We start from the raw sequence: 25,505 nt of genomic DNA, 5'->3' as shown, positions 1-25,505 counted from the left end.
TTTGATTGTGTTCTCATTTTCTTCAGGTAAATACCCAGAAGTGGAGTTGCTGGATCATATGGTAGTCATGTTTTTAATTGTTTAGGAGCTTCCATACTGCTTTCCATCGTGGTTGCACCAATTGACATTCCCACCAGCAGTATCTGAGGGTTTCCTTTTCTTCACATCCTCACCAACGCTTGTTATTTTTTGTTTTGTTTTTTACAATAGCCATTCTAATACCTGTGAGGTCTTGATCTATATTTCTCTGATTCATAATGTCAAGCATCTTTTCATGTACCTGTTGGCCATCTGTATGTTCTAAAATAGTGTTTTACTAATATAAATGTCTACCTTAACATTTCCTTAGCATTAAAGTGATTGGTGAGAACAAGACTCTTTTAAATAAATGCAAGAATTTGAAATTCGAGGATATGAGTGACACTTTTTTTTTATCAACTACTATGTCCAATTTTTATGTTTTCTTTTAAATACAGTATATCAGAAAACTCTTGTTTCATGTTAAAGGCAAATAGCATCTGACTTTTAAAACTTCTCCAGCCATACAAACAGAATTTCAACTTGTTTTAGTACTTTAAAGAAGGAGAAATTGGTAAATTTGGGTCTGAGAACTGATCACTATCTGTTGCAAGCAGAGATGTCGCCAATACGTAAGACGAGTGAGCACTTTCACATGTACCTATTTACAGTGGGTGTCAGCACTCTGTAAGTGAGAATGTCCTGTGTGTGCTTTCTACCACGTAACAGTGTGATACAATGCCCATTTGGAATCCAAGACACTGGACACAATGACATGTCCTGTATGGTTAGTCCTGAGCCTCCTGTGGCATTAAATTAATCTTTGCCTACTCCACTTATGGTAGTTTTCTGGCTTGTTTGCACATGTCTAAATCTTAAAGAAAGTCTAGGACAGAGCTATGACCTTACAAATGAACAGCACATCTACAGTATCAAACACATGCATGGACGTAGCAGGAGACACTGAGCCCTGAGGCTGGCACATGCTGACTTAACCTGGCAGCATGTCAGCACATTGTAGGGGCAGAGTACATGTTTCAGGCAGATTTCGCTTTTAATTACAATTAAATATGTAATTGTCTGAAACAAATATGGTGAGGTTCCTAAGCATCTCCTTCTAACTCTAGTGTCAGAATTTCTACTCTGGGCCAACATCCCCCGCTCACCTGGCCTGGCACCGCTCACCAAATTGCCCGAGAGCTCAAAAAGTATTCTGGTGATGTAAGTGAGCCTCCATTTCCTGAAATTTGTGGTCACTTTATTCTGTTGTGCTGTCCTCTACCTGATGGATTTTTTTTTGTAATAAATTTATATTTTTTCATTAGAATATTTCCAGATAATTTTCAGAATAAAGTTTTAACATCTTGCTTTGGTTTTCAAGGTTTTTCTCTGTCACTTTCCAAAGCTATTGCTCCAAACAATGCACCCAAACAGACCTCATTTTCATTTGTTTTTCTTTCCACATTTTGCTTTTGCTGTCTCTTCTCCCATAATGTCATTCCCTGATGTCTAAACCTTTTTGATAAAAAACTTAGAAGTGATTATCATTTTCATTTTGGGTGTAGCAATATAGAGAATATATACTCACACACCCATCCAGTATGTAAATCACATAAAATATTTAATGACATGGAAAGATTTTCCCATTATATTAAGTGAAAAGGCAAATTGAAAAATATTATGATTCTGTTTTTCTTTTCCTCGAGGAGAAAAATATATAGGAAAAAAATTCCTGAAAGTTTCCACCTACCCAAAAATGTTACTAGTTGGTGGAAATGGAGATGAGGTTTATTTTGCTTATTGGTATTTTATGTTTGGATAGTAGACCTGTTTTGTCCTTGTAATAAGACATGAATTAAAACATATCCCTAAATCATGTGGTACCTTATCTCATCCTTACATAAAATTTTGCAGTATCTTAACCCCAAATGCTTCCAAATTGTTCTCACCATTACTGGTATTTAAAAAATATTTAATCAATGTGAGTGGCATTAAGGTTGAAGGTAATGCTTATTAATATTCAGCACAGAATAATATTTTTGAAAGCCCTTTCTGTCGTCCCACTGGACTTGGCTTTGAAAATCATCAGACTATCCATCCACTCATGTCTGTAATGATCCCCCTTACCTACAGGGGTTGGGTCAGAGCTAAGATAGTCACTAATGAAAGAGGAATTTAGATTTACTGCTTCCTAAGACCTGGGTGACATTTTTCGAATATTCTCCTCCAACAGGAAAAGGGCATGTGGTTCTCCTGTGTTGCAGTTGTGAATAGCGTGTGCACAGAGGGGTTTAGCTATTGTTTCTGGTGAAGGTAACAGGGATACGTCTGTCTGCTCGGTCGCCCTGGAGCCCTAATATCTTGCTTTGTGCTTTGCCTCTGCATTCACAGCCACATACTCATCTCCTGAAACAAAGAGGATATATTTGGTCATCACTGATCATTTTTTTTAAACTGGATTAGGCAGTTTCCCTTGAAACTTCTTTCCTAATGTAGCATGAAGTAGAGTTAAATAGCAAAAATGAAGGAATTTATTTGGAGCTATCAAAATAGGAAGGGGAATTGTTTGGTTCCACCGCAGACTACAAGAGGGCTGAGGCATGGATTGAAGGAAATTATCAAGCGTGCATGTTGTTTTTAAGTGATACTTGAGACCGGGATGGGAAACAGCTGTGTTGTTGGGGGGTTTTTCTCGTGCCAACGTTCCTCATTTGATTGATTTTTCTCTCCGACAGCCCACTGTGCAGATAAATGTGTCCATGGTCGCTGCATTGCTCCAAACACCTGTCAGTGTGAGCCCGGCTGGGGGGGCACCAACTGCTCCAGTGGTGAGTGTCCACCTGCTGTTGTCTGTCTCGGGATGTTTGTGCTGGAAGGGCCCCTTGTCTGCAGATTCCCCTGAGCCGGGGGTTTCCCGTTTCACCCTATGCAGAGTGTAGCGCAGATTCCCGACCCAGCTCATTAACAGAGTTTCCTCTAAATCTGTGCAAGTTATTAGATACAGAGCTGTTGTTAACTGAGTACAAAGAAAGGCGCTCAGTTAATCTGATGCTGATGCTTCCGTAAATACCAATGCACTTGCCAGAGTAGGGCAGTCGTGGTGACATAGCCATTGTAGTCTAACTTCTGTTTTCACTTGTTGATTTATCTATGATATTTGCTTGGTGATTAAAATTTACTACTTGCTGGTCTTAACTCGGAAGAAGTAGAATTGATATTTTCAATGCTTAACCGATTTTTTTTTCTCTGCATTTTGAGATGCAAATAATGAGCACTTGCTTGAGATAACTTTGGGGAGAAATATTGGCAATAAATAAACATTCATGAACAGTTTGGTATTAAACATAATATAGTATGTCATCTGTCTCGTTAAGATTGTAATTCTAAAATAACAATATTTGGACTACAAGCAGGTTGCATTTAAAATCTCATATTCTTTATTATGAGTATTAAATGATGGAATGTCATGTAGTGCAGTTGCTTTTCTAAATTTCACAGTTAAAACTTAAGATTTCTGGCTAATTTGTTGCTGTGTGTGTAATTGTGTATACTTCCTTTTCCTTCATACTTCTTCTTTTACGTTTATCTTTTATTCTTGACAGTATTACAGATGTCTCCTATTTCCCCACATTCACCCTCCACCCAGCCCCCGTCCCACCCCAGGCCTTCACCACACTATTTGCCTTGAAAAATGTGCGAGGGACTCAAAGAGCAACTAAATTGTAAAGAACGGGCCATCCTACTTTAGAGAAAGGAAATAATAGTTTTAAAAATTAGCAGGCTCTCATGGCAGCACAAAGGTGTCCTCATTGCTACAAAACAGTTTTCTGAAACTAGTCCAAACGGACTTCCAGCTGTCTAGGTAAGCCGGGTTTAAGAATTTTTACTTGCTCACATTGGAATGGGGAGATGACTGTTTATCTTGTTAGAACTACTTGTTTCAGTTTTGTGGTCTCTTGGCTGCCCCTCATGCTGTCTGTGCACAGAACGTTCTGTGTGAAAGAGCCTTTTCATTGTATCTTAAGCGAGGGGGCGGGGGGAGGGAGAGCGGGGAGACTGAGAGAGAGAGAGAGAGAGAGAGAGAGAGAGTTTCTGCCCCTAATGGGCTTCCAGTCCCAGTGCATAACTGTCCTGCAAGGTTTTGTTTTGCTTTTGTTGGAGATCGGGAGAAGAGTAGGCATTTTGTTCACATGCCGTTGAGGCAAAATGTTTGGGATATGGGGGTTGGCTCATGTCCATTTTTCTGGCCGACTGACCTCAAAAGTGATGTGGCTTTCATGAACTTTTCCAACTTAAAAATCAGTTGTGCCTACACATTTTGAGGAAAAATAACATTATTCTGTAAACTAGTGGGCAAGAGAAGAGTGGATGTATTCGTCATTTGGAAAGGGAGGTTTGTTGCTAATTCCAGGGCAAGAATGCTGTGGAATAATTTCAGCTGTATTTATATTCTGTCTCCCAAGGGCTGCAGCCTGTGTCAAGCTACGAGATCAGACTAAGAGTGTGTCAACAAAACAAAAGCCTGCATGGGTTTCAGATTCTTGAGAACTGGTTCAGGCCTCCTGGAATATAAGACAGTGTTTTATTTTGCAGGTTAGGCCTTCTCGAAAATAAACTGCTTCATTTTGGAGTTGACTCCCTTTTGAAGAAAGCCCCTCGAATTCTGAGAACACATGTTCTTTCAATCCTGGAAGGTGCTATTGACTCGACTTTTATTTATTCTCTACAACTCATGTTTTGGTTTATTTATAATGATCAAAGGCATAAGTAAACATGGACAGTTATTTGACATCTTCAAAGATGTTCAGAGAAAAGCATTTCTGACACCTTTTCTAAGCACGTAAGAGAATGCTGTTCTGAGCTGGAGCGGTGGGTCTTGTTACCTGAATTTTGTCTGTGGCAGTTACTCTACTGTCACTAATTAGGAGTTGTATAATTTACTTATTACTCTTGGCCAGATAATTCTTGCAATAAAATGCATGCGCTAGTAATCTACCTAGTAACAAAGTTAAAATAGTCTAATTTTCAAAGACTTTATTTCTATGTCACCTCTTCTCTGGTTATTCTTACATATATATTTGATGATATATATTAGATCCATAAAATGATTGCTTTGACAATCAGAGCAGTTCCTTGTATCAGTCAGGGTCCAATCAGGAGACAGAAACCACAATAATTTTTTTTCCAGTAAAGCTTTTATTTTGGAATCATTTTAAATTTATAGGAAATTTGCAAAAATAGTAGAGTTCTCTTATGCCTGTATCCAGTTTTCCCCCTTGTTAATGTCTTACCATTAGATTGTCAAACTGAGAAACTGATATTAGTACATCACTGTTAAATGAACTCCAGACTTCATTTGGATTTCATCCGTTTTTCTGTTGATGTCTCTTTCTGTTCCAGATCCAAATCCAGGGCACCACACTGCTTTTCATTGTCCTGTCCACCCCGCCTCCTCTGGTCTGTGACAGTTTCTCAGTTATTGTTTTTTCTAACCTCGAGAGTCTTGAAAAGTACTGGCCAGGTATCCTGTAGAATGTCCCTCAGTCAGTGTTTGCTGTTTTTCTCATGATGGGGTTATGGGTTTTGAAAGGAATACCACGGAGTTGACATGCCCTTCTCATGCCATCATATCAGGGGTTTCATGATATTCATATGACATCACTGGTGATATCATCACTTGGTTAACCTTCATCACTTGCTGATGTGTAGTGTTTGTCAGGTTTCTCCACATAAAGTCACTATTTTTCGCTTTCCCTAATCTATTCTTTAAAAAGCAAGTTACTAAGTCTAGCCTTCCCTTAAGGGTGAAGGGCAGGAATTACTAGTCTTTTCGGGGTGAGTGTCTGCCTTTTCGAGGACGACTTGTCTTTCCCCTATTCATTCAATCACTAATTTATATCAGTATGGGCTCATGTATAATTATTGATATTTTGGGTTATACACCAACAGTACGATATTTATTTATTTATTTATTTATTTATTTATTTATTTATTTTGCTCAAGTTGTTCTAGCTTTGGAAATTGGGTGTTCCTTTGGGTGGCTCCTGTGTCCTGTTGACATGCCCCCTTCATTCTGTTTGTTTGTTTCTGTTGGTTTGTTTTGAGCACTTCCTTACTTTCTGTACTACAGGATACTCCAAGCTTATTTTGTGTTTTTCCTGCCTCAGTCCTAGAATGAGCATTGGAAAATGGTATTTCGAAATGAAAATTGGTGTGCTGGGAATGCTCATTGCTACTGGGACACATAGTAACTTTAACAGGGAGAGTTTATTAAAAAGAATTATGAACTACCACAGGGGACTGGAGTAATGAGGGATCGGCTAGTAAGAAGCAAATAGCACTCAAGACAGTGCAAGGGGAGCTGACATAAGAAAGCAGCCTCTACTCTTCAGGCTGAGATAAAGTGCCCCAAAGGAAGCCCCACCCGGGGTGTGATCCTGACCTCGTTAGAGAAGGCACATCCACAGCGCACTGAATGGCAGAGAGGCTGCCAGAGTGCTGTTCTTACAGAACTTGCTGGAAATCTGCCGTACAGGACACTTGCGAAAGCTTTGGATAGAGAAGTGTCTGCTATCACAAAGCCCCAGGGGGTACCCAGGGACAGTTGCTGGCTCATGGTTCTGCTGGCCATCGTATTGCTGGAGCTGGATGCTAGACAAGCTGCCTGCGCTGCAGGAACCTAGCGCTGGGCTGCAGAAGCTGCCTCTTTTGCAGAAACGGGGCTCTATGAAAGCTGCCACGCAGTCAGATGCTGCAGAAGCCAGTCCCATCGTGCTTCCAGGGCAGGACCTGGGGCTGGAGAAGCCACGTGCCCTTCAGGAGTCAGTTGAGCTAGCACACTGGAACGCCACGGACACCTTTCCTCCTGGGATGTCTCTCCTGTGTCCTCTAAAGAAAATGCTTCACACTCAGCTAGCTGGAAACGGAAGAGTATCTAGAGGGCCCAGATCCATTTTTGTAGAGCCCACAATGAAGGATAAATTCAGTACTGAGAGGCAATAAAGAGATAGCCATTGCAATCCCTGCCTTTGGTTACTCAGCTCTTCTATGCACACTTCTACACACATTTTAATTCTTATATATCAGCAAAAATGACTCTATATTTCCACCTAATAAGCTACAACTCCTTATCTTTTAAGTCAAGACCTTCTCACTCTTTTCCCCAAATGACAAGATGCAAGTCCCAATAGTTGTGTATTCATTGCTGATTAAACTAATTTCTCCTCAAATTCAGGCATAGCTCCACTGAATATTGTTATCTAGATACTAAAGTTAATGTCCAACAGCTTGTTTATAAAATAACATAAAAATGAAAAATAGGAAAAAGAAAATAACATCTACAAAGGAATGTATTCATATAACAAGCAAATAGAAACTATTAAAAACTATAGCAGGCCCCTGTTCTGTAACTAGTCACAAGGCTGTCATTGTATATGCACCTCCCTTCTTCCATTCAGCATTGTGTGCCCACCCTTTCTCAGTCCAGAGCCCACCTGCTTGGGGGCTCTTTACATGGTGGAGTGATCTCAACCTCCATTCCTGAAGGACCTGAATTCTCAGTTATCTTGCCTTTAAATAAATTATTGATGTTTTCTGTTAACCTTTCCTAGTGGGCATGGAAGTACTAAGAGGTGCCCCATATCAGAGTTCCTTGGTTTCATGTAGCAACCCAATTTCCTCTTGAAAATCAGGATCAATCATTACATCCAGAAGAGTAAGTACTTTATTTACAGTAAGAGGCTAAAATGACCAGATGGCAGTAAATTGATAACTGTCACCCAGAACTATCTCTCTGTATTTTTCCCCTAATATACTCGGGAGATTAAGGGACTAACAGATACCTTCACATGTACAGGTTCACAAAGGCCTCCCTTGGAAATTTAATCTGCTCACTTTGTCAGTGGAGGGCAGGGTTCCTATATGTGATATATAGTCAGAGTTCCTGGTCTCAGTGTATTCTCTGTATAAAAAACCAGGTGTGTCAGAGAACTGTACAGAGTTTGTTCCCCCCGGAGTGAAATCAAGATTTATTTGACTAGACTTGGACATATTGCTTCTTTTTAAATTTGATGAAATGATTTTTTTAAAAAGCACACACATATTTTACTTTTATTGGCATCCTAATGTATACCCTAGCCTATATGACATTAATCTATCTTACCTCCATCTCTCTTCGCTCCTCTCTTTCCTGTTCTCTCTCTCTCTGTTTACCCTGTTCCCTCATCAATCTCTCTGTCCCATCGTCAGTCCTCTATTCCTATTCCTCCCTCACTGGATGACAAACAACTCCTGGAGGGCAGGAGCTGTGTGGTATTAATCTCTTCAGGCTCCATTGTGCCTGGTATGTGGTTGGAGCACAGTAAATGTTTGTTCCATTTAATTAGATTAAATGAACCGTATGATTCTCTATGATTCTGAGAAGGTCATTTGTGTATTCATGAGTGATTACTGTGTGCAAGGAACTGTATTGGATGCTGAGGATAAGGAAACAAATGTGGGACGAAGCTCATGCTTGGAGAAAGTTAGAGAGCAGCGTGAATGTCTCATTGTGAGGAAGAAAATGGCCTCAGTCATGGCGGTGGATTGAGGAAGCCTAAGCGGAGTTGGGTAAGGTAGTGCGAGGTTTTCTGGGTGGGCTAGGGCAAGAAGGACCTCCTGTATTGCTGTGGGTGAGGGGAAAGAAAAAGAAGATGATATAGACTAGTCTTCCAGAAAATTAGCTGAGAAGCCAACCAGGAGGAGCAAAGAGGGAGTTAGCGAAAGGCAATGAAGGCTCACGGAAAGTTTTGTGTTTGTTTGCTTTCGTTTATATTTTAAGGTGAAAAAGATTTCGAGGCTGAGCGGAAGGTGAAAGAAAAGGGAGGGAGGCTGGAGATTCAGTTGAGAGAGACCATTTAATTGAGGGAACAAGGCTACTTAGGAGATGGTTGGGGGGTGGGATGGTTTCCCAGGAACTGATTAGCAGGAAGAAGCACTTCCCATTCCCAACAGAATGAGCAGGAAACAGTGTTGGGCAGGGATGTCCATAGGTTTCTAGTGTCAGAGGTGCTAGTGGGGGAGGGAGTTCATATTTGGTGACCTTTCTTCATTCTCTCGGTAAACTTGGAGGAGAGATCATCTGCTGATACTAAGGGGAGCAGAAGTTGGGTCACGTTGATAATGACAATGACTGTTCTCTTTCATTGAGCACTTAATAGGTGCCAAGCATCAGTAAAAGGGCTTCACAGGAATGACATTTAATGCTCACAACAGACAATGGAATGGTTACAATTCTTGCTCCTATTTTACGGATGAGTGAATGGTGGTGCAGAAAAATTAAATGACTTGCCTAAGTTGATATACCTGGTAAACAATGGAGACAGACTCACATCTCACTGAGAGCTGTTAACTTCAACCACAGGGTATGGTGCCTCCTGAAGTTGGAAAGGAGGTTTTAGTGAAAGTGACAAGGGCCACTGAGAGGAATGAGAGCAGGAGGCAGGGGTGGAAAACACCAGACAAGTATTAAAATTTCTGAGAGATGCTGAGGGCACACTAACATTAGAGATGGGGAATTCCAAAGGACACCAGTTTGGTTGGCCTCATTTGTAATTTTTAATTTCCTCATTTGTAATATTAAGAACATTGGGCCAGATTATATGTACAACCCCGCTCAAGTCTATGTTTCTATGAGTGATTGACTCCAATAGCTACATACATGCAATCCCCAAGGCCTTTCTTAGTGTTGGAAACCCTTTAAAGCTTTTGTATGAGTTACAATAACACATTTGTTCTCCCAGCCTATATACTCCACTTAAGATTTTCTAATGTCTATAAAGAAACTTATTTCTCCTCTGGCTGTAGGGCACATCCTGGGAAAGTCCTAAACCAGCCAGCAGCCAGCAAGTAGTTCTCAAATGCTTGTTCCCCAGGCTTTTGACGTTAGGACCAAATAGAGGCAAAAGTGGAAATGAATTTTGGTTTAGAAAATCAAAACTAGAGTTGTTTTGTCATCAATAGCATTTCTGATTAAATGTACTTGGAAGTAGTGGAAACATGCCTAGGAGGCAAAACTAGCTTAAACACTTTCAGGTACCACATTAGGAACACTGATAGCCTTTTATATAAATAAAGAAGGCACTCCGCAAAGCACTGAGTAAGTAGTAAGACTTTGCCTGCAGGATATTCGAATTGGGGAGTCCATTTGAAGGCTGTTACAGGCCAGAAACTGTAGGCACAAAAGCTGACTTATTCCCCAGCAAGATTTGTTGTAAAGGACTATTGACTGGGCACAATAGTCTGATCGATATTGTCTGGGAGAGAAGGCACTCGGAGCTCAGTCCTGGAGGCAGGTCATTAACATGCCCATCTCTCTGTCAGAATTACTTTAGAAATCAGGTTGATGGAGCAGCAAGAATAAGAGTAGATAATTGGGGTTCAGGAGCATGGGGGCAGGGCATTGATGATGGTGGGAAGGATTGAGTTCAGAATGGTTGAGCAGAACTGCCCTAAAGCAGTTTCACTGATGGATTGCCCAAATATTTTTATAGAGGTTACAGACAGAAACTGCTGATTTTGCCTTCTGAGGGAGCCTGAAATCTGGGCTGTGCTTGCTTACTCTCTGAAGGGGCAGCGCGCCTCCTCCTCGCCTTCCTCCAACCCCCAGGTTGGAATTGAATGGCAGCAGTCCTAGCTGCTCTCCTCTCTGAGCTGTTTCTGAGCCTCACTTCCCTCATGCTGCAAATAAGGGTGAGAGTACCTACTTCATTTTCTTGTGAGGATTAAATGACACAATACCCGTTCAGTGCTCAGCGCTGTGCCTGGCAGCATAATAATGGCAAAATAAATGGTGCTTTCACTTTCTGGTGTGACACACGGGGCTACCACCAGACTTCTTAACAACAGTCTGGGCTTTAGACTGGCCAGTGGATGGGGTGGCTCTTTGTGGCGATCTCATTTCGTTCTGCAGGTGACACCCTTCATTAGCAGAAGCCTCTCTGCCAGGAGGCTCCCCAGGCAGCCCTAGTACAGGTGTTTTTTTTTGTTTTGTTTTGTTTTTGGTGTGATTTCCAACATCGGACCATGGATGTCCATCCTTACCAGATGAATTCGAGTTTACATTGCTTCTGGCACAGTAAGAGCACTGTAGACATTTATGGTCCTAGGTGAATCAGTTCACTTGCAATGGGTGTGAAGACAAGGCTGGGCTGGCATGTTATTTAACCCTACTCCACATCATCTATTGATTTTCTTGTTATTATGTTGTTGTTTCGTGTACTATCCCTTGACATCAATTTATCAGAAAACCTTGGTTCAACCTCAAAATATGACCAAATCTAACCTTTTCTCATTGTCATTAACATGCCCATCTCTGTCAGAATTAGTTTAGAAATCAGGTTGATGGAATTGCCACCAATATCCAACCAATATCCAAGCCACCATCCTATTCTTAATTAGAAGCTAAATTGGTTTATATTAAGACTTATATCCTTCCCTTTGTTCTTACAGACAGCAACTTAAAATATCTACTATGTTTTGCTTAATTTGGAAGCTCTAGATATATATTTTTTTTTTAGTAACTAAATATATTTATTTAAAGTAATTTTTTATTTTTCAATTACAGTTGATGTATACTATTATGTTAGTTTCAGGTGTATAACCCAGTGATTAGGTATTTATATAACTTACAAAGTGATCACCTCAATAAATCTAGTACCCATCTGGCACCATACATAGTTATTACAGTATTATTGACTACATTACATATGCTGTAGTTTACATCCTCATAACTATTCTGTAACTACCAACGTGTACTTCTTTTTTTATATATAATAAATCTTTATTGTTCAGATTATTACAGGTGTTCCTCTTACCCCCCCCCCCATAGCTCCCCCTCCACCTGATTCCCCACCCCACCCCATACCCTTAGCCCCCGCCACTGTCTTCATCCATAGGTGTAAGATTTTTGTCCAATCTCTTCCTACACCCCTCAGACCCCCTTCCCCCTGAGAATTGTCTGTCGCCTCTCTTTCTATGTCCCTGATTCTATTATATTCACCAGTCCATTCTGTTCTTCAGATTTTTTATTCACTTGATTTTTAGATTCACTTGTTGGTAGGTATGTATTTGTTGTTCATAATTTTTACCTTTACCTTTTTTTTCTTCTTCCTCTTCTTAAAGAATACCCTTCAGCATTTCATGTAATCCTGGTTTGGTGGTGATGAACTCCTTTAGCTTTTTCTTGTCTGTGAAGCTCTTCGTCTGACCTTCAATTCTGAATGATAGCTTTGCTGGGTAGAGTAATCTTGGTTGTAGGTTCTTGCTGTTCATCACTTTGAATATTTCTTGCCACTCCCTTCTGGCCTGCATAGTTTCTGTTGAGAAATCAGCTGACAGTCGTATGGGTACTCCCTTGTAGGTAACTAACTGTTTTTCTCTTGCTGCTTTTAGTATTCTCTCTTTGTCTTTTGCTCTTGGCATTTTAATTATGATGTGTCTTGATGTGGTCCTCTTTGGATTCCTATTGTTTGGGGTTCTGTGTGCTTCCTGAACTTGTAAGTCTATTTCTTTCACCAGGTGGGGGAAGTTTTCCGTCATTATTTCTTCAAATAGGTTTTCAGTATCTTGCTGTCTCTCTCTTCTTTTGGTACCCCGAAAATTCAGATGTTGGTATGCTTAAAGCCGTCCCAGAGGCTCCTTACGCTATCCTCACCCTTTTGGATTCTTCTTTCTTTCCGCCTCTCTGGTTGAGTGTTTTTTGCTTCCTCATGTTCCAGATCTTTGGTCTGACTCTTGGGGTACAGTGTTCTACAGTTGAGTTTCTGTATATTCTTTATTTCAGACAGTGTATGCATAATTTCTGACTGATCCTTTTTCATTTTTTTTTTTTTTTTGGTATTCTCATTAAGGTCCTTGAAGGTCTCTTCAAGTTTCTCAGCGGTTTTTAGAAGATTCTTGAGTAACCTTATAAATGTGGTTCTGAACACTGTGTCATCCAGTAGTTTACTTTCCTCCATCTCTCCTGTTCGTGACATACTTCAGTGTCTCCGCATTTTGGCTGCCTCCCTGTGTTGATGGAGTGGCTTTGTGTGGTCAGTGACCTATTGGGGCCGGTAGCTCAGCTTCCCCAATCACCCTAGGTGGTCGCTCTTGGTACAACCCTTTGTGGGCTGAGTGCAAAGTCTTGGTGTTGTAAGCCTTGATTGCTGTTGGTACACTGGGAGGATTTGACCTCCAGGCCAATTGGCTGTGAGGATCAGCTGTGTCTACGCCGGGAGACAGCCTTATTCAACTAGACTTGCAAAATTGTAAAAGCCTCTGTGCTCAGCTTGGATGGGGCGGAGTTTCAGGGTGGAGCCTACAGCCGTGGCTTCCCGTCAGCCCCGCCCTATGAGGTTCCTGGGTCTCAGTGTCCCTCAGTGTCCCTTGGTACTCCCTGCAAGCACCTCTGAGAGAAAGGGGCCCTGGAGTTTCGTCTGCTGCCGAACAGTCTAGTCTCTCCCCCAATGAATCTGGATTCCCAGATTCTCGCCCTGAACTGGGGTTCAGTGCAGTCGGAACTGGGGCTCAGCGCAGTCCGAAGCTTTTGTCTCCTTCCCGCTAGGGCAATTCAGCGGCACAGTCAACAGTCCGTCCTCTGCGCGCATTCACGTGCGCGCCTCTGGAGCTCTGCCTTTCGCAGCTCCCCTGAGTTTCCATCTTACAGCCCAGATTACCCCAGTATGAGCTTGGGTCCCCAGGGTCTTGCCCGGAACTGGGGTTCAGTGCAGTCGGAGCTGGGATTCAGTGCAATCTGGAGCTTTTATCTCCTTCCCCCTAGAGAACGCCGGCCAGGCACTCAGCCGCCCCGTCCTCTCCGGCTCCGTCCTCCCGCACTCATGTCTCTGCCCGTGTCTCCGTACCTCAGGCTTTTACAGCTCCTCTGATTATCCTTGTGGTTTTATCTTTCCTTCTAGTTGTAGGCGTTTCAGTCAGCCAGCTTTCCTGTGGTTCTGGATGATGTCCGTTTTGTCTTTTAGTTGTATTTTTGAAATTGTTGTGTGGGGCTGCAATTTAGGTGTTTACCTATGCCGCCATCTTGGTTTCTCCCCCGAGTGTGTACTTCTTATTCCCTTTACCTTTATCACCCATCCCCACCTCTACCCCCTCCAGTCTGGAAACTATCAAAATGTTCTCTGTATCTATGAGACTGTTTCTGTTCTACTTGTTTATTTTGTTTTTTATATTCCACATAGAAGTGAAACCATATGGTATTTGTCTTCCTTTGTCTGACTTATTTCACTCAGCACAATATCCTCTAAGCCCATTCATGTTGTTGCAGATGGCATTATTTCTTTCATTTTTATGGCTGACTCATATTCCATTGTGTATATACACCATTTCTTTATTCACTCATCTGTTGATGGACACTTAGGTTGCTTTCATTTCTTGGCTCTTGTAAATAATGCTGCAATGAGCATATGGCTGTGTATGTTTTTTGATTTAGTGTTTCGGATTTCTTCAGGTAAGTACCCAGAAGTGGAATTGCTCTTATAATTGGTTATCACAATTGTCTCCTTGCTGCAGCATCTACTTGGGCCCCACTAAAGTCAGTTCTCCCTAGTGAGACCAGGTGACCTGTAAGTGTATAATGTATAATATACACTTATTATACATTATAAATTCCAATGGGTTAAACCTGAAAAGAAAGAAACATCAATTGAGCTATCAGCTGTTAAAATGTGTATACATTTTTGGGGGCACCCTGTGTATAAGCAACGTATTTGGAGAAGTTAAGAAATGGTCAGAGGTCTTCTAGAGCAGTGGTCGCCAACCTTTCGGATATCACGGACCACCGGTTGGTGACCACTGCTCCAAAGGTTTCCTTAAACCAGCGGTCGCCAACTTTTTGTACCTCAGGGACCACCGGTTGGTGACCTCTGCGGCCTAGAGAAAGGCATGACCTAAAGTCTTTCCTCCAGTGGCCTTAAGGTAGCTCAGGCTCCTGTGGCTTCAGGATTCACCTCACCTAGTATCTTGTAGGCTCACTCATCTTTGGTGACTTAGCAGAGGTTCCCTTCCTTGCCCACTAATTGGAAGCTGCCCTGAAACTAGATGCCAGGAGAGATGCACCAGATGTAGTTTCCATTAACATTGAGGAAGAAGTGGATGTGGGAGCTCCTCAGACTCAAGAGAGGAAAGGTTGTAGTATAAGCATCAAGATTCTAACTCATAATCTAACTCCTGAAATGGTGGCCCCAGGACTATAAGAAGTTTTGAAAGTCAGCCCTAATTTGAGTGAGAATGCTTAACAATTTCTCATCAAAACTTTCACATATTACTTTTCAAGGTGCACATTTTGTATGACAGTATGGAACTCAGCTGTTAATTTGTACCCAAATGATGTGTAAACTAAGAAATAAGGCAAATAAATTCAAACTACAAGTTATTTCAAATCACATATCAACCATTTTCTCATGGCAATAATGTGCTTTCTGGTTGTTCTGCTTAGAGTGAAATAATGATACCATGTGTATTAGGTGATCCTGTAGCCTCACTTGTTATCCCACCTGTAAAATGGAGTAGATTAATACTCGATTTTAGTAGAGATACATACATCTCCTTTATGAGGTTATGTTGTTAATTGGCTGAAATTAAGTGCTCTGGTTATTATATAATTAAATTCATTTGAAATATGATGTTGGCGGAGAGCTCTGTGGATACCCTAGACCGCCAGAGTGATGAACAAGTGGCTTCTAGAGCAAATTAAGCCAGAAACATCACTGAAGGCAAATGGACAAAACTGAAGCTGTCCAACAGGGCTTATCATGAGAAGGTAGGGTTTTTTTGGAAAAAACAATAATGCTGGGAAAAATTGAAGGCATCAGGAAAAGAGGAAAACCAAATATGTGTTGGGTTGACTCTATAAAAAAAAAAAAACTACAGCCATGAGTCTGCAGGAGCTGAGTAGGGCTGTTAAGGACAGGACATTGGGGACCTCACTCATTCATAGGAGTCAGAGGTGATGCAACGGCACAACACACACATCTTTTATGATTATATCTGGTTTCTTATTGCTTGTGATTGTCAAAGCATTTTTTAAAATACTAGAAAACTTCTTCAATGCAAATAATAAAAAACCAACTAAACACAGTTTTTCCTTTCTGGTCAAAATCCCCCCCCACCCCCCCAACCCCATATACATACACACTTTTTAAATCATTTTACCAAACTAGTATTATATGAAATGTTAAAGGGTCTTCCAGAAGAAGAAGAAGAAAAAGGAGGAGGAGGAGGAGGAGGAGGAAGAGGAGGAGGAGGAGAAGGGGGAGGGGGAGAAGAGGAAGAGGAAGGGGAAGAGGAAGAGAAAAAAGATAAAAAACATGAACAAGAAAATGGCACTAAATACATATCTATCAACAATTGAATCTAAAAAACAAAAAGAGCAGGGAAAGAACTGAGAACCAGGCAGAAGGAGACAGAGGAGACTTGAACTTGATCTACAATGTTTTATTTCTTGCATTAAATGTTGAAGCAAATGTGATGGGATGTTCACAATAGTTAATTCTAGGTTGTGGCTTCATGGGCCTTTGTTATAGTGTTACTTATAGTCTTCTACAATTAAAAATTTTTTTTCTCAAGAAAATGATAGTAAATTTTTCAGACCATCTAATCAGCATTGAGGGTTTGAGGACTGGTTTTCTTACTATGAGATTTTAAACAGAACATTTAAGACCTCTGCCCTCTGGCCTCTCACATCCAGAGTGAAGATACTAAGTACTTTGCCAGAGGTGGTCCTGAGTGCTTATCCTTCAGTGCTCACCTCAAGCCCCACCACCTCTGGAAGCCGTCGCCCCTCTGCCCAGTGGTACAATGTGCATAGGTCCTCTGGGTTCCTTGAGGACCTACACACGGCAACACTAACTAGTACTCAATTGTCTGTGATAAACCTCACTGTGGGCCAGTCTCTTCTAGTAGATAAAGAAATCTTAGCCACAGAACATGTCTTAGGCAGGAGCACGTAGTAAGTGCTCAACAAACAACTTCGTAGCCATAGAAGATGCTTAACACATTTGTAATGAAAGAATAAATGAGCAAAGACCAAAAATATGGCAAGACTTTCTAAAGCAAGACAACCTGTGGTGGCCCCTGAGGTTATTGTTCTTTTGACTTTAGGGAATACATGTAATCCCCCCAAATCCCTTACCTAATCCCAGTCTACAGTGTGTGTCCTGGAGGATTCCCTGCACCTCAAACAGGTTCATCAGTGTGTTCTCCTAGAGACATCAGCATCTGTAGTTAGATACACCGAAGAATAAATATTTCACGCCCCCTTAGCTGGTTCATAATTTTAGAGAAACACACACTGAAATTATAACATGACAGTGTTGCTTTGAAAATCTATGTAGCAAGCATTTTTTAAAAGAAGGAAAAAGGTCCTCCCTCAGCACTGAATGATATTCATATAAACAGCCCTGGTGTTGTCCACAGCGATGCTGGCACCATGTCAGCTCTCCAGTGGGGCGTTTTGACATGTGAAGGACATGGGGCTTTGGTGCTTTCAGAGGATCTGGAAAATACATTTTTATTGTTCTTCTTCATGGATGGAGAGGCTTTCCAGAGTTGTTTTATTTTTAAAGCATTGATGTTTTGAATGAGGATCTTTTCTTCTACATTAACAAAGGGAATGACACAGCGCAGCCTTGTTAGCTTGAAGCACGGGGAACAAAATCACAGGAGATAAAAGACACTGGGGGACCAAGGCTTAGGAAGAAAGGGTGTGTGTTTCAGGAAGAACTGTTTTTCTGCCCTTTGAGACAACAGAATATTATTTCGGTCTCTTCTAAAAGACACACTCTGTAGAGATAGTTTCTTAAAAGCAACTTATTTGTGCTTTGCCTATATGTTAGAATATGAAGGGTTGAATTTCCTTCCCTAGTAATTTCTCTCATAGGCACAAACTTTCCTGCTTTAAAGTCAATGGAGAACATCATGGCAAAATTCTACGTAAATATATATTTTCAAATTAGTACAGCTGACTGATGTATTCTAATAGATACTTGACATTTATACGTTAAGAGGACTTACAGTCTTAGTTACTTCAAAAAGCAACCCTGGTGAGGGTAGTTATGTATTATCAGCTGACATCACTTTCCCCATGATAAACTTGAGTTCCAAGATTCAATACATTATCCTGCGTATCTGGTAGAGAAGTATCCACAAGGTTCTTGAACTTCATATAATTCTACAATTTGATTTTTTAGATCCCGGAGGCATTAAATGAAGACCCCCACACACACACACCCAGAAACCAAACCAAACCAAAAAACAAAAACAAAAAACAATGACTAAAAACTGAATTGCTCATTCATCTAGTTTGTTGAGACCTAACACAAGTACACAGAATTAGGCACCTTTGTTGTTCGCTATAATTCAGAATCAATTGCTTTTAAAAAGCATCTTATATTTCAAAATTGTCTCAAGACTGCTCTGTGTTCTTAGTGGGCATAGATTACCTGAGGAAAAGTTAAGTCATTGGGATTGGTACATACTAATATGGCCAGATGCTCCAGATTTTATTAATGACCATGGATTTTTTTTTTTTTCATGCTAAGGAAGGATGACTACAATTGTCTGAATGTTTGTCAGTTTCTCCTTTCCCATGTCTGGGCCTCATGGCCTATACCTCTGGACACATTAATTTTCAGCAAGTGGGAAATTTCTAAATCCTGTTTTGAACTGGCAACTAAGAATACAATGTAAAATGCAGGGTTTCATTGCACACCCGAGCCTTTTCCAGTTGGCCTTGTAAAAACAGATGAACAGGGTGATTCCAGGGCTTGTTTTTACTTCATGGAGTGACTGGAAAATTAGTTTTTGAAATTCGCATTGTGAGAACCAAGTTGTCTTTTTGGGCATGAATGATTCATGCAAGACAAACAAATAATACAAACCAAGGACAGGCCTGCTATTCCTGCTTCATATACACTGGAGGATGTTTTTCTTGAGTGTCCTTCCTGAAATGTTCCAATGTGCCAACCATGGAATAACATTTCTGCTGCTATTAGGTCTGTGCCGTGACACACATACAAAGTCCTTTTTTGTAATTAGTGCGTTCTACCATCTCCATTTTACAAAAGAAAACGAAGTGTAACAAAGGTCGGGGACTTGCTCAAGGTCCCATGGCTATGAAGTGCCGCTGGCCTGGTTGGAGTCCAGTCTGTCTGATGCTAGATCACGGCACTCCGCACTGAGCCAGTTGCTGATCAGTGAATTTTGTAACAAGGTGAACCTGAGGGTAAACATGACTCCATCACTCCTTTCTCAGTAAGAAAATTATTTCATCCTTTCCCTTCCTTTTTTATTTTTATTTTTTTGATGGAGTCCTTTGAATGAAACAGTGTATTAGCATGCCCTTGTTCCTTCTCAGTTTGGCATTTCTGTTTATCTCTAATTGTGTTCCTTACTCTTTGTTTACACAAAGACGAGAGATGTACTAAACTGTCGCCCTTTTGTTCTGAGATTTCCCCCAGTATCTTGTTTATGTTAATACCGTATGTGGCTGTGGACATGTTGGGGCATTCCTTATCAAAACCATTCTGATGAACTGGGGATGTCGTTCTGGGCAAACGAGTATTGTTTCTCAAACACATGTGAGACTTTTGTCCTGGAACGATCCCCTTTGAAACCAGGCAGAAGCAGTGAATGTGCACAGATGTGGGTTTTGTCATTGATGAGCATCACTCGCTCGGGATGTTCTGCATGGTGGGGGGAGATCCTGGCCCTGGAGGCCTTGAGAGGGTGGGGTTTATCCCTTGTTTCTGCCCCTTCAGCACCGAGTGACTTTGAGCAAATTATCATGAGTCCATTTTGCACGTGAAATGTTGGAATAATTATACCTGGTAACATTGAGTGTTATTGTGAAGTTTAAATAAAATAGCTGCATAAAGCTGACACATGATTGAAACTCTTCTCTCTGTCCCTGTCTTTTGCACGGAACATTAGGTTGAGGGTTTGAACATTAGGTTGAGGGTCCACTTCAAACCCTCAACCTAATTGTTATAGTGGTTGTACAGGCTTCTTTGCATGTGAAAGCTATAGTGATGTACATTTACCTTCATTCAGTCACCGGGTGTATCTTGAGCGCCAGCCATTCCCAGTGGTAAGTGGGCCTAGTTTTCAGGTCTGTGGACTCTGAAAGCTAATGGCATCAATACCTTTTCCACTGCAAGCTCATGGGCATTTCTGTTTGCATGGAATCATTATCAACTCACAGAGCTCTTTGGATCTGAGCATCTCCTTAATTTTCTTTTTGAGAAATGCCCTCTGTTCTTACTACTGAGGTAATTTCCTACCTCCAGTGCGCCTAAATATTGAGTCACTGGCTGAACCCATAGGCTTGCTCATGAAAGGTCTTATCCTGTGTTGCTCTGCTTTAGTGGATCATATTAGATGAAAAACATAATTATGGGATATGTTTAACCAAAATCTATAATTTCACTATTTCAGGAGCTGAATAGTCTCCTGAAAAGTGCTTGGACTTTTGTTTTCAGGAAGTCTTAGACTTGAATATTGATGCCATCTCTTATTGGTTGGGTGTTTATGGACATTTTACCGATACATTCTCATCCAAAATATGTTCAATGTGCTTAAATGTGATCATGATGGCTAAATGTGATCCTGATACCCACCTTGTTGGAATTTCTGTGAGGACTGGAAAGAGGTGTGTAAAGCATGGAGCACAGGACCTGGCACAGGATAAATGCTCAGAAGATCAAACCGTTTGAAACCTAATGTTTTGCTTGCTCTTCTCATTTGCCAAAAGGAGACAGGTAGAAAATGTAGAACATCTACCAGTAGTTCATCCAAAGGAATAAAAGAAAAATCATATATGCTCTTAAGATCCAGAGATACCCAGTGGTACCATTTGACAATGGAGCTCTTCTATATCTGTCTCTCTGTCTCTGTCCCTATCTTTCTCATTATCCCTCTTCTCATTCCTTCCCCAGATGTTAGATACAAACATTATAATTGCTATATTTGGCCATTTTTTTCCTAAATTAATGACAGTTTAATCTGGTTCATTTTAATATATTGCTAAAATAGAAGCATGTGGAACATACTGTTTTTAATGTACTTTTTATAATTATGATATTGCTAACATCTTTCAAATTCATTAAATATTCTTCTGTAAAACCACTTTAATTGATGCATAGTATTCCATTATATGACTGTACCAAAAATAATAGTCTTCTATTACTAGAAAATTAGCTGGTTTTTAAATTTTTTGTTATTATAAAAGGTGTTGGAATAAGCATCCTTATAGCTTTGGAGGGAGTAAAACGTAGAATACAGGCTCTGAAGACAGGTCTTGTGCCTCACTGCTCACTACCTGTGTAACTTTAAGCAAGTGAACTGGGTCACAGTTTCTTCATCTAGAAAATGTAGATAACAGGCCCTGGGCGGTTTAGCTCAGTGGAGTCGGCCTGTTGACTGAAGGGTCCTGGATTCCATTCTGGTCAAGGGTACATGCCTGGGTTACAGGCTCGATCCCCAGTAGGAGGCGTGCAGGAGGCAGCCAATCAATGATTCTTTCTCATCATTGATGTTTCTATTTCTCTCTCCCTTTCCCTTCCTCTCTGAAATCAATAAAAATATATTTTTAAAAAAGTAGATAACAGGACTCCATCAGGTTACTGTGCTTTAGAACAGTGGCTATGGGTGCACTGTAACTATTATTAGTTAATCATGGTAAATTGTTATTGTCTTTACACACATACATTTATTTCTTTTGGAAAAACCCCAAAAGAGGAATTTATGAATGAAGGGCTTTAGATACACTTTTCCAGACTAATCTATAAAATGGATGTGGTAACCTGTTCTCCTGTAGTAGAGCCTAAGAGTGCTGGTTCTGCCCAGCTGGTGTGGCTTGGTGGTTGAGCATCAACCTATGAACCAGGAGGCCATGTTCAATTCCTGCTCAGGGCACATGCTGGGGTTGCAGGCTCGAGCCACAGATGGAGCTGTTCAGGAGGCAGCCAATCGATGAAGTTTCTCTCTCATTGGTGTGTCTATCTCTCTATCCTCTTCCTTCCTCTCTAAATATCAATAAAAACATATTAAAAAAACAACAACAACAACAACAAAAAGAATGCTGGTTCTCACAAAAAGGGAAAGGTTATCATTATCATTGTATTAGCCTCATCTTTACCATTACCTTGCTTCATGCCTCAGGTTGTGCAGTCTTGCGTTTGATATCCCTGAAATCAGAATGCATCTAACCATTATTGTCAACCAGGGGCTGCCGTGACATGGTAGTACGAAACCTTCTGTTGACAACTGTTAAGATCAACAAAGGGTGTCAGTGTGTCTAAACGCCTGTGAAATTCAGTCTTATTCGAGAGATATGAAGAGATATAAGTGGATATCATAGAATTTATATAATGCTGTTTTCAGAGAGCATCTCAAATTGGGTCTCAGAAATGCACCTGAAGGCCAGAGGTATCTGGGCTGGGCTTGGAAGACTGGGGAGGACAGATGGAGGGAGAGGACACGTCTAATATCTTTCCATCTCTACTTATTTTTTATACTTCTCTTGTTGCATGTGGTAAGAGAGATGATAATGGCCATGATACAACAGTGTAGAAGCCCAAGAAGGCTTTCACAGACATTTGCTATTTAAGGGCCTTTTGGCAGTTGCATGTGTCACACCCTCTGAAGTAATACCTCCTGCAGCCTCCCTCCCCTGCTAGTCCCCCCTCTTTGTATGTACAAATCCTCACCCTTTACCTAAATATGGCACACTCTGCTTTTACGTCCAAGCTTAGACATTGTTTTAGCTGGGAAGCCTTCTCGACTCACCGGCGCTGGTTAAGTGTCATTTCCGTGGTTTCAGTTGCCCCTTGTCTATATCCTTACCTGACTGCTTATCCCAGGCGGTCTTACTGCCTAGTAACTTGATGTCGCTGCCACTAAGCTGTAAGGTTCTAGAAGCAGGCGCTCTTTCGTTCTCCTATCAACTCTAGGCCCAGTACCACGGCTGGCACACGGCAGGTACTCAAGAGTTACCAACTGAGTGAGTTTCAGCGCCCAGCCGGTGGATGCAGCCTGTGGTGACTGTGTCATAGAGCTGCAGGGTGAGAGGAACCAGTGCTCTACAAGGTGGCACTAAGGGTTGTAGCGGGGACTGTAGTATAAAACTCCTTTTATTTCCAAGTTATTATGAGAGCTTAATAGAGCGAGCTGTCCGTGCTCACGTCTGAGACCCTTATGAAGCGTCTCCTGAAACATCTGCAGGAGTCTGGGCACACCGCAGCCGACAGCCCGCGTCTAGCTGTTAGCACAGTAAGAGCTGAAAATGAGTCATCACTCTCGTACTTGCATTTGGGTTTTCTTCAGTTTAATCTGAAACAAAACCTTGTTCGTTTACCTTTTGCTTTTATGATTTTCAAGCTACTTCGATGTTAACTACATTTTCTTAAGTGGTCAGTAACCAACCCAGTCACTTTTTCTTGAGGAGCAAAACACTTCCCCCTTGAGATCAGAGTGAGGTTTTAAGTAAAATAAGTCAGATGATTTGAGTTCAGAGTCTCTCAAGACTGCCTTTCCAAGCACAGTACTTGAACTCAGGATAATTGGTTAAGCTTGGTGCTAAACATAAGGAACACATTCTGTCAATGGTCTAGACAGTCAACATACCCTTGAATTTGTAGGAACCAGGGGAGAAAGCTGGCCTTTGTGCGATGAACTGTGTAACTCACTGGGATCCGTTGAAAAATGGATGTGTTGACATGGTTAAATATGACAAATGAAGAAAGGAAGTCACAGTGATGCCTTAATTCAATCCAGGCTTCTGTGTCCCGCTCTTCCACTTCCTATTTGTCTGTAAACTTCTGTATGTGGATTTCCGCCCCCCTCCCCCCCCAACATCGCCCCTGTTGGTGACCAGTGAATACATTGTGAGGTCCGTGTATGAGGGGCCTTTTAGGGAAACACAGCCTCCATGGATCAGGGGCCTTTTAGGGAAATACAGCCCAAGGGGAGAAGCTGTCACTTCAAAGCATACCACAGTGCTTAGATAGAGCCAGGAAATTAACCATGTCTGCATGATAATATTCCTTTAAAAGCCTGAAACCCTTTCTTTGATGCTGCTAGTTATCAATCCCTGCTATATACTTGCTTCTATCATGACATATATTTAGGCTTTTCACTTTTGTTTTTGAATTGAATCCCAAGAAAACATAACTGGTCTCTCTCTGCCTGACTGCTCTGCCAGGAGAGAAGCAGTTGAATGGGATGTGGAAATGGGTCAGAGGAGAGGAGAGACCAGCTCTGACCCCTGCACCTCTTCCTGCCACTCACCTGGTGTTGTCAGACATTCTGTAAAACACATGGGCTCGGCCCACTCGTATCACAGTGTCACAGTGATTTTTTTTTAATGCCTTTGACATCATCTTGATGCCCTTATCAAGGTAATTTTTTTAGCTAAAATTATTTTTTGTGTCAATCAGTTAATCCTCTATTATACATAAGGGAAAAAAGTAGGTATTTAGTATCTGAGGCTCCTGGAAGTTGAGAGGATATGGGAACTTGGAGAGAATTTAGCAAAGAAAATGAGTGAAATTGAATAAACTTTAAAAAAATAAGTAAAAGTATTGGGACTATAGTATTTAGTCTAGCAAGAGCAAGGTCAAGGATGCATTCACATTCCAGGGATAAGATCACTTATAATATAGAGAACAGTGGTGAACTGACTATACTATAAGGAGGACAGGAGGAAAAGGGATCAAATTACAGGAATGAAGATTTTTTCCTTACTCTTAACATCAGTGGGCCAGGGAACATGTTATAAAGGACTATGGAACTCATTTTAGTGGACCTTAAAAACAGGATAGATGCTCCCCTAACTGGGATCACTGAGAGGATGTAAAGGAACATACTAGGTAATTAAAAAAACAAACAAACAAAAAAACTCCTAGATTGAAAGAGTTAGAATTAAAAAAAAAAAAATTCTTCATCCATACCCATAAGCAATAAAAGAAACAACTCATATGAATAACAGTTAGGCTTAAATCTCATCTTGGAAAGACCACCTAATCTTATTTTCAGAAAGAAGATTGTGAGTTCTTAGGTAATTGCTTTCTTGATCTGCTTTAGGTTCAAGAATTCTCTCTCATTGTTTTTAATTGTGTTAAAGTATGTTTATTAAAGTACTAATGAGACCGAAGCCATACTGATTAAAAACAGAATTATTCATTTCAACCTTTTGATAGTATGGAATGAAAGGTAGGTTCTCATATTAGAAGATGAATCCTGTATGTCTAATTTGTTGTTTGCCATGTGCCTAATTTTCGTTTGTTTTCTTCCTCAATAGTTCATTTCAGGTCTGTTGAAGTTACAAAATTTTTATGAAATGACACTTTATTTTTTCATAAAAGCAATTTATCCTAAGAGCTCTAGGCAGGGTGCATCTTCCCTTGTGATTTTTATAGCATCTAATTAATAAATAAATCCACGACTGGCTAGGCAAT

At 40.9% G+C, this 25,505-nt stretch overlaps 1 protein-coding gene across 1 annotated transcript in view; it reads left to right on the top strand.

The window, feature by feature from the left end:
- Positions 1-25,505, top strand: part of MEGF10 (multiple EGF like domains 10) — a 124,436-nt gene that overhangs the window by 39,094 nt on the left and 59,837 nt on the right. Inside the window, exon 4 of the mRNA XM_008141362.3 lies at positions 2,754-2,846. Within this exon, the coding sequence (XP_008139584.2) occupies positions 2,754-2,846 (93 nt within the window). The remainder of the gene's footprint in view (positions 1-2,753; positions 2,847-25,505) is intronic.

This window comes from Eptesicus fuscus, chromosome 4, assembly GCF_027574615.1.
Source record: "Eptesicus fuscus isolate TK198812 chromosome 4, DD_ASM_mEF_20220401, whole genome shotgun sequence".
Lineage (NCBI taxonomy): Eukaryota > Metazoa > Chordata > Mammalia > Chiroptera > Vespertilionidae > Eptesicus > Eptesicus fuscus.
This window is presented reverse-complemented; position numbering and strand designations above follow the sequence as displayed.